Source organism: Elephantulus edwardii, unplaced genomic scaffold (assembly GCF_000299155.1).
Source record: "Elephantulus edwardii isolate Elephantulus edwardi_28Jun2011 unplaced genomic scaffold, EleEdw1.0 scaffold00096, whole genome shotgun sequence".
NCBI classification, from domain to species: Eukaryota; Metazoa; Chordata; class Mammalia; order Macroscelidea; family Macroscelididae; genus Elephantulus; species Elephantulus edwardii.
The window spans coordinates 6,400,566-6,416,327 of record NW_006399846.1 but is presented as its reverse complement, the minus strand read 5'-3'; the positions used below and the strand labels follow the sequence as shown (position 1 = coordinate 6,416,327).

At 40.9% G+C, this 15,762-nt stretch overlaps 1 protein-coding gene and 1 pseudogene across 1 annotated transcript in view; one reads left to right on the top strand and one right to left on the bottom strand.

The window, feature by feature from the left end:
• PRMT8 (protein arginine methyltransferase 8) overlaps positions 1 to 15,762 on the top strand; it is a 168,832-nt gene that overhangs the window by 87,386 nt on the left and 65,684 nt on the right. The window contains exon 3 of the mRNA XM_006891302.1: positions 14,066 to 14,221. Coding sequence (XP_006891364.1) covers positions 14,066 to 14,221 — 156 coding nt within the window. The remainder of the gene's footprint in view (positions 1 to 14,065; positions 14,222 to 15,762) is intronic.
• On the bottom strand, positions 11,501 to 12,011 carry LOC102870417 (annotated as a pseudogene).

Below are 15,762 nucleotides of genomic sequence, written 5' to 3'. Positions count from 1 at the left end.
CAAACTCTTTTTTTTTTCCCCCAGGAGAATCTGGAGGCTGAGAGAACCTTCTGGAAACTGTGCTTTTCACTGTCCTTAGGCAGGCAGGAACATTTAGGTGCTTCTTAGACCAGTGAGCGCCTCCCGGGGAAGCAGGGCAGCAAGCTTGCTTGGTGACCTGGCCCAGATCTGATGTTCTGATTGAATCTCAGGAAATTTTTCTGTCTAGATGCTTGTCTTAGACCACATCAGGGAGGATTTATGTTAATGATGCAACAGAGCAGAGCATCCTTGCAAGAAGTTTGCTGGCTGTCTGGTGTCACAAGGGTACTGCCACCCCTTTAAATACCCTCCAGCGTTCTCTCAGGCCACTCTGGAGAGAGTAGAAATATCTGCCAGCAGACACTGTCCCAAGTACATTATTTATGTATATCATTTCACTTAGAATGATATTTAAGAATCTTAAGAAGAAAATGTGTCTCGTATAGATAATGCTTCACCTTTAAGAATAAGAGGAAGATACCTTTTTTCCAAAAATTAGGAACAAAAGCTAGCCCTCCTTTGCTAAACTCTTTCTGTATTGATGTAGTGATACTGCCATTGCTGTCTCAAACATTTTGTCTTCTTGACTCATTTATTCCCAGGCCAGCCCTACAGGGTGGCCTTATTATTCGCCCCATTTTATAGATAAAAGGCTTTGACTTCAAGGACCAGATTCCCCATTGTCCCTGCTGGTTCATTTTGCCAAGGTTACATAGCTTGTAAATGGCAGAACTAGGAATGACCCTTCAGGCTTCTTTCCTACCCACTATGCCTTTTTGCCTTTTAACAGATCCTTTCTGGAAACTTTATAAATCACATTAGCTTGCTTGTTTTTGCTGGTTCCTTTGAAGCCCCATATGAAACCAGAAGGTGGAGGAAGGACTTTTAAATTATTTCTTGAATCAGGAGACCAGCCACATTTACCCGACTGAGGACCAAGTTTTCCCTGAGAAGATTTTCCATATAAAACCATTATGCATTGGGTCTGCAGGGAAGGTTGTGGCGTCTGTATTTAGTTCTGAGGCTCCTGGCCAAAAAGCATCTGGGGAGGTGAGTCTGCCATTCGTGGTGAATTGAATGCCAGCATGGGAGTACCAGGCGAGATGTTGTGTCATCTTTGTTTCTGTTGCTCTTTGGAGTAAAGCTTCGGAAAAGTGTGCAGAGCTCTTTGCACAGGCTTCAACCCAGGTTTTATCATAGTACCTGAATTTGGGTTTCTTGACAAGGATCCTAATAGTAATTCAAGTGATGCCTGGCCAACACCATGATTGGACACCCAGAAAATTCCATTTCCATATGAAAGAAAATGACAAAGGTCACCAGATAAATACTAGACTAAGTGCTTCCATTTTTTTCTTTTTACTTGAGAGAGAATAAAACTTGTGTGAATACAAATAAGCAGTGCAGACAGATCCGAGGATTTAGGGAAAAGGATTTACAGATTGTAGATATATTTCTTTCCTTAGTAACCTGTCCTAGAAGAGTGCTTTGAAAACTTTCTAATGGGAGCTACTTCTGGATACTCAACTCAGTGTCATGAAGTCAGAACAGACTCATAGCTCCAATGGGTTTTCAGAGGCTGTAAGTGTCACAAGAGAGATTGTCCCTCTTTCTGACTTGGAGTGACTAGGGGATTCAAAACACCTGCCTTTGGATTGGAAATGCAACTCCTTATCCACTAGGCCACCAGAGTTTCTGGATACCTAACTTGAATTTCTCCTGCTTCATTAGTAGGCTCTTTCTATACCATGACTTCTGGTGAGACACACAGATTCTTTAATATAAAGGATGGCTAGCTAGCCTTCCTTACTCAGAGGTTTTCTACCATCCCAAATTCTTTCTCTGAAATCCTGGGATGAAAGGAGGAGGCAGGGCCCAAAGGTGGACCCTTTGGATTGGCTTTTGCAGAGAGGGCCTGCTCAGCTCCCTTATCAAGCACCAGTGACCTCTGTTTTGTGCCAGAACACTCTCAGCAGTACTTCTTCCTCCTTGGTCTGGGCAGGCCCCATAATTCACCACCAAGAGTGGAGCTGACTGTTTGGCAGTCTTCTCCCTGTCATTAACAAGATGCTCACATGGGCAGGCAGCATCACCAGCTTGCTGATTAATAGTGATCAGTGAGTGTTTGGGAAACATGGTGTGGGACGGATTGGATTTGTTTAGTCTGCAAATACAAACAGAAATTCTGAAGCTGGGAGAGGGGCTGTCAGAGGCTGGAGAGCACAGCAGAATGCAATTTTGTCCTTTTCTTTTCTTCTCATGCTATCACGCCATCCAGATAGGAAGCTATGCTCAGACCCTAGAGGATGGGAGCCTGGACAGAGGAGAACCAGAAGAATGGGGTCCTGAGTGGAGCAGACATGACAGAAGAGATGAGTGCTTACCAAAGTCTCAGCACTGAGAGGAGGGGTAGGCTCTGGGACATCTCAGAGCCCATCTCCAAAATCTCAGCATCTCTGACAGAGATACTAGGCTTGATGCCTCAGCTTTGAGCAGAGCTCGGCCAGTATGGCTGTATTCCCATCCCCCCACATCCTGGGCGCTGGGCCCACTCTTGGCCAGTCTCCTTCTTTTGACAATCTTGCTGCAGGTTCTTTTGAAATGGATTCTTCAGGGCCTCATTTACCAGCAATTAGTGAATGTCCTGTCATGTGTTTAATAGGCAAGGAAGCTAGGGGACAAAGTCACCCACAGCTGGAAGCTGGGAATGATTTTCATCAGAGTGACATTCTCTTGTCTGGAATTCCTGGATCTCCCTTTGAGCCATTTCCCCAAGGATGATTAAATGTGAGGTGGAAGAAGTAGAGAAAGGATTTTTTTCTTTTGACTTGACTGTGTGTAGAGAAGAAATGTCTAGAAGCGTTGCTAAGTCACAACTTCTGTTCACCCAGTAGGTATACATTTTGCCTTAACCATAGAGTATTGGGCTGCTCACCAAAAGGTCAGCAGTTTGAATCCACCAATCACTCAGTGGGAGAAACACAGACAATCTTTTCCATAAAGCTTTAGACCCAATGGAGGGTCACTGAATGAAAGCTGACTCCACATCAGTAGACTTGGGTTTTGCCCTATAGTCTGAGGCCTATAAAAGGGAGGAATGGGCCACAAAAATAGAGAAGGCAGCGTTTGAGGAGATCATGTTTATCAAGGAGGTGGTGGTGGTAGTGATTGCCTTCAAGTCAAGCATGATTTATAGAGACCCTATGAACAAAAGGCCTGAGGCCCCTCTATAACTATTGATATTTATCCAAGTTCATAGAGTTTCCAGATGCATGTTGTTTAGGAAGTGGATGACTCTCCTGCTTCCAAGCCTGTCATAGTATGTTATTGTTGTTATGTGCCATTGAGTTGCATGTGATGCAAAGCGACCCTGTGTACAGCAGCTCTGAACCCTGCCCTGTACTGAGCCAATCTCACTAATTCTGACACACCAACCCCCATTGTCCTAGTTACTATTTCAATCCATCTCATCCAGGGCCTCCCTCTCCTGCACTGTCCATCCACCAAGCATGATGTCCTTTTTCAAGGACTGATATCTCCTGGGCACGTGCCCAAAGTAAGAGAGGTGGAGCTTAAAAATCCTAGCCTCTCAGGAGAGACGTGGTTTCACACTCTCCATGACAGACCTATTTGTTTTCTTGGCAGTTCATGGTATGCTCAAGACTCGTCTCCAGCACCTCAGCTTGAAGGCATTGATTCTTCTTCTGTTATCTTTAGTTACTGTCCAACTCTCTGAAGCATAACAAGTAATTGAGAAAACCATAGCCTGGATTAGGCTCATCTTTGTATCTAGACTGACATTGTTTCTCTTCAGCACTCTGGATGATAGCAGATCTTCCCAATGCAATTCGTCTTTTGATTTCCTGACTGCTGATGTTAAGAATGTTGATTGTGGATCTGAGCAAGCTGTGATTGTTAACAACCTCAATCTCTTGTCCATCTAATATGGTGCTGCCAATTGGCCCAGTGGTGAGAATCTTTGTCTTCTTGATGTTGAGCTTCAATACATATTGAAGACTATAGTCCTTGACCTTTTGCAGCAAGTGCTTCAGGTCTTCTTCAGTTTTAGCAAGCAAGGTTGTGTCATCTGCATATCGTATGTTGTTAATGAGTCTTCCTCCAATCTTGATGCCACACTCCTCCTTCCCCAGTGATCTGTTCTATATACAGAATGAAAAGGTACGGGGACAGGATGAATCCCTGACATGCTCCTTTCCTGATTTTGAACCATGCAGTGTTTCCTTGCTCTGTTCTGAAGACTACATTTTGGTCCAAGTATAGGTTTTATATAAATGTTCTGAGATTCCCATTTTCCTCAAGGTTAGCCACGATTTATTGTGATCCACACGGTCAAATACCTTTGCATAGTCAATGAAACACAGATAGACATTCTTCTGGTATTCTTTGCTTTCTGCCAAGGTCCATCTGACATTGGCAACATTGTCCCTACTGCCACGACCTCTTCTAAACCTAGCCTATATTTCTGGAGTTGTCTGTCAATGTACTGTTCTAGTCTTTTCTGGAAAATCTTCAGAAGGATTTTGCTAGTGTGATATTAGTGATATTGTTTGATAATTTCCACATTCTGTCGATCACCTTTTTCTGGAATGGGAATATATATGGATCTCTTCCAAACATTTAGCCAAGTAGTTGTCCTCCAGATTTCTTGGCACAACTGCTAGAATTACAACACAAAGACTACTATGACAAATATTATTTTTCAATTGACAGGAAAATTAATATAATAAAAGAAATTTTACAATAGAAAAACACATCTAAATAAAATATCCGCTAGATGGGATTAATAGCAGATAGAAAATCAGTAGAAATTATCCAATTTGTAGGAGAGAGATAAAAGATTGAAATAAAAAAATTAAGAGTCTTGATTGTGCAAAAGAATCTAGTGGTAAAAACATGAGTAACTGGAATTCTGAAAGGAGAAAAGTAAAATTAAGCAGACCACTTTTTAAGAAATATAAATGTCTAAACTTTTGAGGGGAAAAAGTAACCCTTTGTATTGATTTGCTCAAGCAATGAAATCACATCTGAAACAGCAGCTGTGATTGGTGTCACCACCTGGTTAAGTTTACAGTAATCTGCTGCCATTCTTCAAGATCCATCTGTCTTCTTTACAAGCCATAGGTAAACTAGGTGAATACGATAAAAATCATCACTTTTGCATCTTTCAAATCTTTAATGGAGAACTATTGTTTCTGCAATTCTGTCATAAATATAGTATTGATTGTTTTTCTTTCTTATTGTGTACCATCGAATCAGATCTGACTGGCACAGGAGATTGCCTTTCCTTCTCCTGCGAAGCACCTGGTGGATTCGAACCATGCTCCTTTGGGATTGCAGTGTAGCTTTTTGCCACTAGGCCACCGGAGCTCCCTATAGTATTGCTTTTTGTTTACAATTTTACAAAGCGGGGAAATTGTGATATCTTTCCTAATAGAAATACATTGTCTCCATGGATCAGGAAACCATTGTGAGAATTTTTTGCCTATAATGCAGTAAGTCTTTCTCAAGGCTTGCAACCAATTCACTCACTGACATCAAATTGATTCCAACTCTTAACAATTTTCCATTGGGCTTCCAAGATTGTAAATCTCAGGGAAAGGAGACTGCTCATCTTTCTCTCATGGAATGGATTCAAACTGCCAACCCTTTACACGATACCACCAGCATTCCTTAAACTTGTAAGAATTGAGGAAATAATAAGTGGGTGGGTTTGGAGCTCTACTGGTCCCACTGAAACTGATCTGAGCTAAACTTCACAGATAAACTAACCTCCAGAAGCCCCTCCTCTTCCTGGTACTCTGCTATTCACAGTGATCCTGGGTCTAAAGGATAAATTAGTGACGGTTAAAACCAGTTTTCATTAATTGATTGGTTTAAAAGATTGGTTTCGCCCTTTACTCTAAATGCACAATACAATGTGTCCTTTTGGGCGAAGCGTGGGAGAAAGATTAACAGTGACCCTAGGGTTACCCTGTAAACTGGCTCAAGGCTGAGAATTGATTGAGGGACTTTGACTATCTATTGTGTTGATTCATGTCAGACTTTTATTCACTTGACCTAGAACTCTTTTGCTTATGTAGCTCAAGTAAGAATTTAGTAGATTACCCATTTATTTCTAGAGACACCATGATCAACTAGCTAATGTTATAGGTCTCTCCTACAAATCAGACTATTCTCATAACTGTTCTGGCTCTTCCCTCCTTTATGATCACCATATTTACCATATCTTTTGTGATTAAAAGCTGACACTTGACCCCTGCCACAGTTAGTCAGTCACTCCCTCATAACTTGTCAAGTCAGAACTGACTTGTAGCTGGCCCTCTAAAGGAGTGTCTGAGTTTGTAAATGGCAAAGGAGGAGTTTGTCTCTCTTTCTCCCTCAGAGCCACTGGTGCATTTGAAAGGTACAGCCTTTAGTTTAGCAACACAGCCTTTAACCTCCACTACATGTAGGAATTCCAATTCAGTCAGAGAAAGTCATGCTACAATTTCAGATCGAAAGCATGCATAGCTCTTCAAGGATGCTGAGATCTTCTAGAATTTTTTTTTAAAGCTGTGATAAAATGTGTGTCTTCTGGATCCTGGTAGAGTAGTGAATGACTCCGACATGGCAAAGAAATCTCCCTAAGTCTTTGGCTACCTTCCTCTCAGTATACCCTAGAAGTGCTGATATTTTAGTTTCATTTAGTATAAATCACTTTTGGGTCTGTTTTAGAAAACCAATCAAGCAAACTGTTAGAGCCACTCCAAGTTCCCTGAACTGAAACATTAAATCTAGGATCTCTGCTTAGTGGGTTTATATCAATAAATATGTCTTGGTATAGACCAACATTTCATCCATATAGATCCCACACCTTGATATCCATATCAATTCTCAGGTTCTACCTATACCAAATTGGAAAAGTCCAATTTTTCTGCCGGTGTATATTGTACCAACTCATAAGTCTCGCATTGTTCCTCACCCTTTGAAACTTTCTGAAAGTTAAATCTAGTTCTAGAGGTAGCAGCAAAAATTGATAGTAGTAGTAGGTGCTGAGGAGAATTATTGGCGTTTGCAGGACAGTTATCTTGGGGAAGTCTAATGTGATTCTTCAGGTGAAGAAAGCTGCTTCTGCCGTAATGGAGACTTGGTGTAATTTAGGGATTCAAGGTCCTTAGCTTCATTAGAATTTGTCCACATATTCTATTACAGTTTTCAAGATCTCACTCCTTCACAGTCAATGTTTTGCCATTAACAAAAGTGACCCTGTGTGGTTGGGAATTCAATCTGTGTACAGTGTAATAATTGAAGGATTGCTGTTGTTGTTAGGTGGCTTTAAGTCAGTTCAGATTCATAGTGACTTGTGTACAATAGAACGAGGCACTGCCCAGCCCTGCACCATCCTCACAATTGCTGTTCTTGATCCTGTTGCTGCTGCTGCTACTATATCGATACATCTCGTTGTGTTGTTTTATTATGAGTGTCTTAAAAATTAATTGTCATCTACAGCCTGGAAAGGATAAAATAGATAAATGGGACCTTCTAAGAATCAAATACCTATGCACATTCAAAAACTTCTCCAACAGGGCAAAAAGGGAAGCCACAGATTGGGAAAATATCTTAGGTAATGACATGTCTGATAAGGGACTTATATCTAGAACTTATAAAATACTCGAGCTCCACAAGATAAAGGTAAACAACCCAACTGAAAAATGGGCAAAAATATTTTTGAAATTGAAAAATATGAACAGACACTTTACCAAAGAAGACATTCAGATGGCAAACAAACACATGAAGAAATGTTCAAAATCCCTAGCTCTAAAAGAGATGCAAATCAAAACAACTTTGAGATATCATCTTACCACAGTAAGAATAGCAAAATTCAATAGAACAGCAAACAACAAATGCTGGTGAGGTTGTGGAGAAACTGGAACCCTTATTCACTGTTGGTGAGAGTGTGAAATGGTGCAGCCACTATGGAAGGCAGTATGGCGATTTCTCAAAAAGTCGGAAATAGAAATACCATTTGACCCAGCAATTCCACTACTGGGAATATACCTGAAAGAAACCATAACCACCACCCAAGCACATATATGCACACCCATGCTTATTGCTGCTTTGTTCACAATAGTGAAGAGTTGGAAACAACCTAAGTGCCCATCAACAAGTGAATGGATAGAGAAGCTGTGGTATATTCACGCAATGGAATAATATGCTGCACTGAAAAACAAGGAACTCATGCAATATTATTCAAAATGGGTGACCTTGGAGGACATTATGCTGAGTGAAATATCTCAGTCACAAAAGGACAAATACTGCATAGTGCCACTGTTGTAAAACAGGATTGACATCAGGGTTGGGAGGAGATTGAGAAAGATGGGTTCAATAATGTATACTGCATTGAAACAGATGAGGGAGAGAACTGTTTAAAGGGATATATGATTAGGTATTATTGTTATGACAGGAGTCCAGAAGGAAGGCTGCATAGTGGAGTGGACTTGGGGGGAGGGATTGTATAACAATTAAAGAATTTTTCTTTTATTTTTAAGGAGAAGAGTGAACTGGAGGGGGAGGTTGGGCAGGGAGCAAAGTGCAACAATGAATGAGTGGGAATCCAAAGTCTCTGTAAACTTTCATTAAATTTTAATTAAAAAAGAAAAAAGAGAGGTTATGTGCATAAAAAAAAAATTCATTGTAACCAAGATGGAACTGACTCAGCTGACCCTCCTCCAGTGGGTTTCCAAGACTGTAAATTGCTCGAAAGGAGATTGCCTTTCCCCGCCCCGATTTTGGGTTTACCTTCCAGAAATCTTACTTGTACCTGTGGGATATAAGGATTTCTTAAAAGACAGTTATAGGAATTTTCAGGTACTTTATACACACTGTGAATTTGGAATTTAAAGCCCTGAATCATAATTTCCTTCTCCCAAGAAACTAATCAATCCCTTATACTTCTTATTTTGACTAACATCTTCTAAGGAACACTTACTGTTTTCTGTATGTACTTGATTAAAGGTACCTAAAGGTGATAATTTCAGTTCGTTTTTGCCATTTCATATTATGGGCTACTAAACTTCCACACCTTTGATGTAATTCTGACTTGTGGGGACCCTCCATCAGGTTTCTTAGGCTGTAAATCTTAGCCGGAGGAGTCTACCCATCTTTCTCCTGTGGAGCCACTGGGGGATAGAAACCTTTTGATTAGCAGCACAACTTGCTACCAGAGCTAGAAAAATGGGCGTCCAAAAAGAGTCAGCAGTCAAGTCAAGGGAGTTCTGGTGGCCACTGGATGAGGAGTTGTGGTGCCAGCAACCCAAAGGAAGACAGTTCAAATCCACCAGCTACTCTGAAGGAGAAAGATGGGTAAACTCCTCCTATGGAAAAAGAATCAGTAGTGTCTTTAAATTGGAAAGTACCAATTCCAGAAAACCTAGAACCAACTAATAGACTAATCTTTAGTTTCTTTTCCTCTCGAACTATATTGTGACCAAATTCTCTAGTATTCAAGGTTCAAGCAGAGAAACAGGACAAATAGTAGTTGTATGTATGTGTAATATGTTCTGTTGTCCATTTTACACACATATATCGGTAGACACACATCCAAAATCAAACCAACCCCATTGCCACTGAATCAATTTCAAATCATACCTGTCCTATAAGACAGAGCAGGGAGCTCTCGTGGTAAGAAGCTGTGCTGCAATCTCAAAGGCGTGAGGTTCGAATCTCACAGCTGCTCCACTAGAGAAGGATGGGCAGTCTCCTCCCGTGCAATTTACTGCCTTTGAAAACTCACTGGGGGGTTAGCTATGGGTTGATTCTGACTCAGTGTACACAATAACAGCACCAACAATATGACAGAGTAGAAATGTTACATAAGACTGCCAAGACTGCTTTTGCCAAGGCTACATCTTTGAGGCAGAGCAGCTAGTAGGTTTGAACTACCAACTTATTGGGTAGTAAGTAGGTAAGCACTTAACTTCTGCATCATTAATTCTCTTTATACATATACACATATACATAAGTGTACGGGTATTAGCATATTTTTTGCAGAGAATTTACTTATGCAATTGTTTAGAACTATTTTCCTTTTATCTGGGACTGAAGCTTAAAATACACTGGGCAGGTAATCAGGAAGAGAACGCAGATATAAAATGGGGACGATCAGAAGCAAGCTAGAACCAATGCAAATGAGCTGATGCATTATAACTTATCCACAACTCATTGCTGTCAAGTTGGTTTTGCTTCTTAGCTGACCCTCCTGTGAGTTTCCAAGGATGGAAGATTGTCCATCTCTCTCCCTTGGAACTGCTGGATTCAAACTGCCCGAGAAGCATAGCCTTTTGTTTAGCAGACAGGCTCCTTGAAGCCTTACAAGGAGATGCTAAAACAGATCCATTTGTATTGCTTTTGACCTTGGTGGGAAGGCTCTCCAGCTCACTTGAGGTACCTAGTTATGGAGTTAGACACACATACACCTGGTCCAGGAGTTTGAGTCCTGAGGGAGGACACAGACGAGGGTAGAACAATTGCAACCCCAGTGGGTGAATCAGCAGGCCAGCCACTAGATGTGTGCTACAAAGTGGTTGTTGCCTCCCTTTTGCCTTCCAGATCTCTCCAGACCCTCTGAGACCCACCCTAACTGAAAACATGTAAAAAGTTAGAGAAGTCTAGAACATATAGTTCAGTGTGGCCAAGTTGACTCATTACAAAGAGATAAATGTATACAATGAGTATGGGGGGGAAAAAAACATGAAGCAAAACTTACAGAAACTGTGGGAGAAACAAACTTGTGATCATACTTTAAAGATCTTAACACTTCTCTCTTGATAATTGATAGAACAAGTCATTTTTAACAACAACAGGTTTACTTACAAAGTTTGTATACATTGTTTTTCACACCAGATCTTTCCAATTTCCTTACCCAGTAAAGATGAAGAAAATTTGAGCAAAATCCTGAAACAACCTGATCAAATAGAGAAATTAATGCAGTCAAACTAGATGGAAATCGTAGTCTAGTATTTTAAGACACAATAGTGTTGAGATGTAATTTCTCTCCAAATTGATCTAGAGATTCGATGGAATTACAATCAAAATCTCAGTAGGATATTTTATATAAATAGGTTAATCCTAAGATTAATCTGAAAATGTAAAGTACATAGAATTGACAATATCATCTTGTGAAAAAAAGAACAAGGTTGGACTAATATAAAGCTACAAATATTGAAGTCATTATTGACTTGATATATCTATAAGACAGATAAGAGAGGCCAAAAATTAACTAAATCCGGTAAAGCCATTTGATTTTGAGCAAAGGTGGCAATATAATTTAATGGATAAATAGTTTTTAAACATAAATTTTTTTTTCACGTAAATGGCTGTTTATTAGCACTGTCACTGGGTTATAAGTAGTTTCCAGTAAATATATTGAGCTGTGCCCAGGTGACAGACAAGCCAAGGGTCGAGCAGGACGCACGTGGCCTTACTTTTTCCATTCATTCTTCTCGTAGTCCCACTTGGCGGCGAAGCCCTGGATTGGGTTGGCCTTCATGTCCAACATCCGCTTGGTCTGCATGGCCACCCAGTCCTTGTCAAAGGTGTGTGGGATGGGACCGTACACATTAGCGCTTCTCCCACATGACGATGAAGGCTGTGAGGCCGATGAAGAAGAGGGTGGTGCCCACCACCGTCTTCCACTCATTCGTGCTCCTGTTCATCTCAGCAAAGCTCTCCTTGAACTTCATGCGTTACAGCTCCACTTTCTCCTCAACGGAGAGCGCGCTCCCGGCAGCCTTCTCCTTCTCCTTCAGGGCCTTCTGCTGGGCTGAGTGGTTCTTGACGTGGGCCACATTGGGCAGCGGGTAGTCACGACGGTCGACCTATGCCGGCAGGGAATAGTCTTCAGACTTCACAAGGCTTCCATGCGCTCGCAGGCACACCGAGGTGGAGATGGTGCGCTTGCCAAAGAGGTTCAATACCCTGGTGGCCAACATTCTGCCACTGCCCACCGCAGCCTCCCTCTGAGCCCCCGCGGCTCGCGACCAGAAGAGAGCCTAAACGTATAACTTTTATACAAACAACGTAACCTTTATACAAATAATTTAAATAGCTAGATGCTTATATAAAAAAGTAAACACACATTATAGACAAAGATTAATTTTACATGCATCACAAACCTAAACTGAAAAATGATGTCTATAAGACTTCTGAAAACAAAGGAATATGGAGAATATCTTTGTAATCTTGAAGTAGACAAAGATTGTTGCTATTGTTATGTGCTGTCGACTCATGGTGACCCTATGCACAATAACTTTGAACCCTGTCTTATCCTGAGCCAGAGACAAAGATTGGACTTGACATTAAAGATGTGTATATGTTATCTCAAAACCCTACTGATAAAATATACATTTAAAAGTTGTGCTTTGTGTTGTATGCAAATAATACCTTAATAAAATAGTTTTTTAAAAAATTCTCTTTATTCTAGTATTATCGACAATGAGTTAGCCAAAGTTTTTGCCAATACTTTGAATAGTTGACAATTCCTTTCTCAGCACCAGGTATAGAGTAATCACATTCTCTTTGGGTAAGAGCTAATTGTAACAAGAAATCTAGTTCCTCTCTCACTAAAAAGCACTTCAGTAACACTGGGCAGAGGAATCTTTTTTTGTTGTTCTTAAAACAGCTGAGGAAAGAATGAAAAAGAACACATGTTTAAAACCCCTGTTCTTACAATGGCAATGGCAATTCTTTTCCCATGGAGAAAAATCTACTTCAGGTCTAATTTGAATTTCTTTTGCTTCATTGTCCTGATATTTTGAAAAATAAATTATTATGAAAATACATATCTATAGAGATCTGTATCTATCTATCTAATGCTTGGACATTCAACATTTTTTAGCATGTACAATTCTGTGATAATCAACTCCATTAATCATGTTATGCAACCATTACTAATATTGGTTGCCAAATTTTCCATTACTGTTCTCATGGATGGTTATGAGTCAGGATGGACTAGATGGTGGCCAGGTTTTCGTTTGTTTTTGATTCTTTGAGAGGTTGGAGCCATCCATTTAAACCTAAGTTTCTCTTCTGAAGCTGTCTAAAGCTACCTTCCTCGGGCAGAGTTTTTTTGGCATTATTTTTTTCCTTTGAAGATTCTTTTTTTTTTAAAAATAAATTTTTTATGTTATTCTAGTTTACTTACAAAGTTCATATACGTTGTTTTTCACACCAGATCTTTCCCATTTCCTTTACCCACCCCTCTCTCTACCCATCAAATTGTGCGACCATAGGATTATCCCCCTACTCCTCCTCACACCTCTGCTCCTACCTTCCCCACCTTGGATCCTCATATACTTTTTAGTACTTATCTTTCTATCTCTACAATAAAGGTCTTATATGGTATTTGTCCTTAAAAGACTGAGTAAGGTTCACTCAGCATAATGTTCTCCAGTCTCTTCCAAGTTAGGCAGTGATTTATAAAATCATTACTTCTGCATGTTACATTGTATTCCATCATGTGAATGTACCATAATTTCTGAGTCCATTTGATGGTGGTTGGACATTTGGACTGTTTCCATGGTCTTATGATAGTGAATAATGCTGCTATGAACATTGGTGTACATATTTCTGTGACTCAGTTCTCATTTTCTCAGGGAATATTCCAAACAGTGGAATATGGTCATATGGTATTTCTATGTTTAGCTTTTTTGAGGAATTTCCAAACTGCCTTCTAGAGTGGTTGTGCCATTTTAAAATCCCACCAACAGTGTATAAGAGTTCCTATCTCTCCACATCCTCTCCAACATTTACTACTTGCCATCCTGTTAAATTTTGCCTCGGGCAGAGTTTTGATGCTGTGGTGGTTTGACAGGATGCAACCCTTTGGGGATAACCCCAATCCAGATGTCCCAGAGCACTCTTCTATGGTTCTGCCTCATGACAACACTTGAGATCCTTGAAGAATTGTGGTGGGACAGTCATGGAACTTAAGACCTCAGATACTTTGAAGTTCACTGACATTATCTTTTCTTTCCTTCTATCCCAGGAAATGCTGAAGGACGAGGTGCGAACACTGACTTACCGCAACTCCATGTATCACAACAAACATGTATTCAAGGACAAAGTGGTGCTGGACGTTGGGAGTGGCACTGGGATCCTTTCCATGTTTGCTGCCAAAGCTGGGGCCAAGAAAGTCTTTGGGGTGAGCATACCATGCCCATCCTCACTTTGGTCTCTGCATGGGTCTGCTCTTTGCTCTGTTGCCTTCTCTAGCCCTGATAATATAAGACCTTTCGAAAAACGTGCAAACCCTGGTCCATCTCCTTTGCGGAGATCACACCACTGAGGAATGGCAGAGGGGGCAAAAAGGCATCCAGCCATTTGCCATCATGTAACTTCTGACTCATAGCAATCCGTGGATGGCATTGTAAAACTGTGCTCCATAGGATTTCTGATGGCTCAGTTTGGGAGTAGATTGTGCAGTCTTTCTTCTGAGATGCTTCTGGGTGAACCTAACCCGCCAACCTTTCAAGCAGTAGATTAGTGACATTTCCTGGGTGGTGTTAAAGAAAACAAAAGTTCTTTTGGGTACTGTTTAGTGATTTTGAGGAGATGGCAGATTCCAATGACTTCTGGTCATCTGAACACTGCCTACTCCTCAATCCATGACCTGGTAGGTCCTGATTTTGCATGTGAATTTTTTTTTTTTTTTTACTTTCTGAGCCCATCTCAGTGCTATCATTACATTACAGTCCTTAGCTCCACAGTCAGTGTGCTTACACAGAGGGGTTCTTGTTTGAATCTCTGTTCCTTCACTCACTCGCTGTATGATTTTGGACAATTCATTCTCTGTACCTCAGTTTTCCCATTTATAAAATCGACCTGATAATAATAGCTCATTGCCCACAGAGCAATTATGAGGATTAAATAAGTCTAATATATATGTAAAGGATTTAAAACTGGCATATGGCAAATGCTCAGTGTTTATTATTATAGCTAAGATGGGGCCCTAGGGAATAATAACAGGAAAATCTCTTTTCTTTATTCTTTAAAGGTCCAAGCTGGTAGTTTTAAATTCTGCTGCTTTGACTGCTGCAGCCTCTTCAGAATAGGGGTGAAGGAGACTGGCTCTCATGAGAGAGCTATACACAGCCCGGTGACAGAGGGTCTGGAGGGGGTCCTCTGGGGGAATCCAGCTGGGAAGAAGCTGTGAAAAAGAAGAGCTTTAATTGACCTTTGAAGAATGCACTGGGTACAGGGTTGGAAAAAGGGAATTCATCTTGAACAAAGTGAGAAGCAAACTATAATCAAACTCAGTTCTAGAAGCCCCAGAGGGACTGAGAGGCAGTCAGCTGGTCTTCATTTCCTCTGCAGCCTGTAGCCTGTCCTGATGTTTCTTGGGCAGAACGTTGTTGGGTGGTGTTGAGTCAATTCCAATTCAGGAGATCCCATGTAATGGAGTTGGACTCTCCTACAGGGTTTTCTTAGTTGTGAACTTTATGGAAGCAAATCATCGGGTCTTTTTCCAGCAGAGTCACTAGATAGACTTGAACCATCAACCCACCAACCCTGCTGTTAGTCACCAAACACTTGGCAATTGTACCAATAGGGTTCCTTCCAAGCTGGCTGGTGATCTCCAGATCTCCTGTTCCTAGACACTTGTACCTGTACTTTATAGGGATGGTTTCTTCCTCTGTGCTTGTCATGGAAAACATGTTGGCCATGACTTTGGAGAGTCCTTTG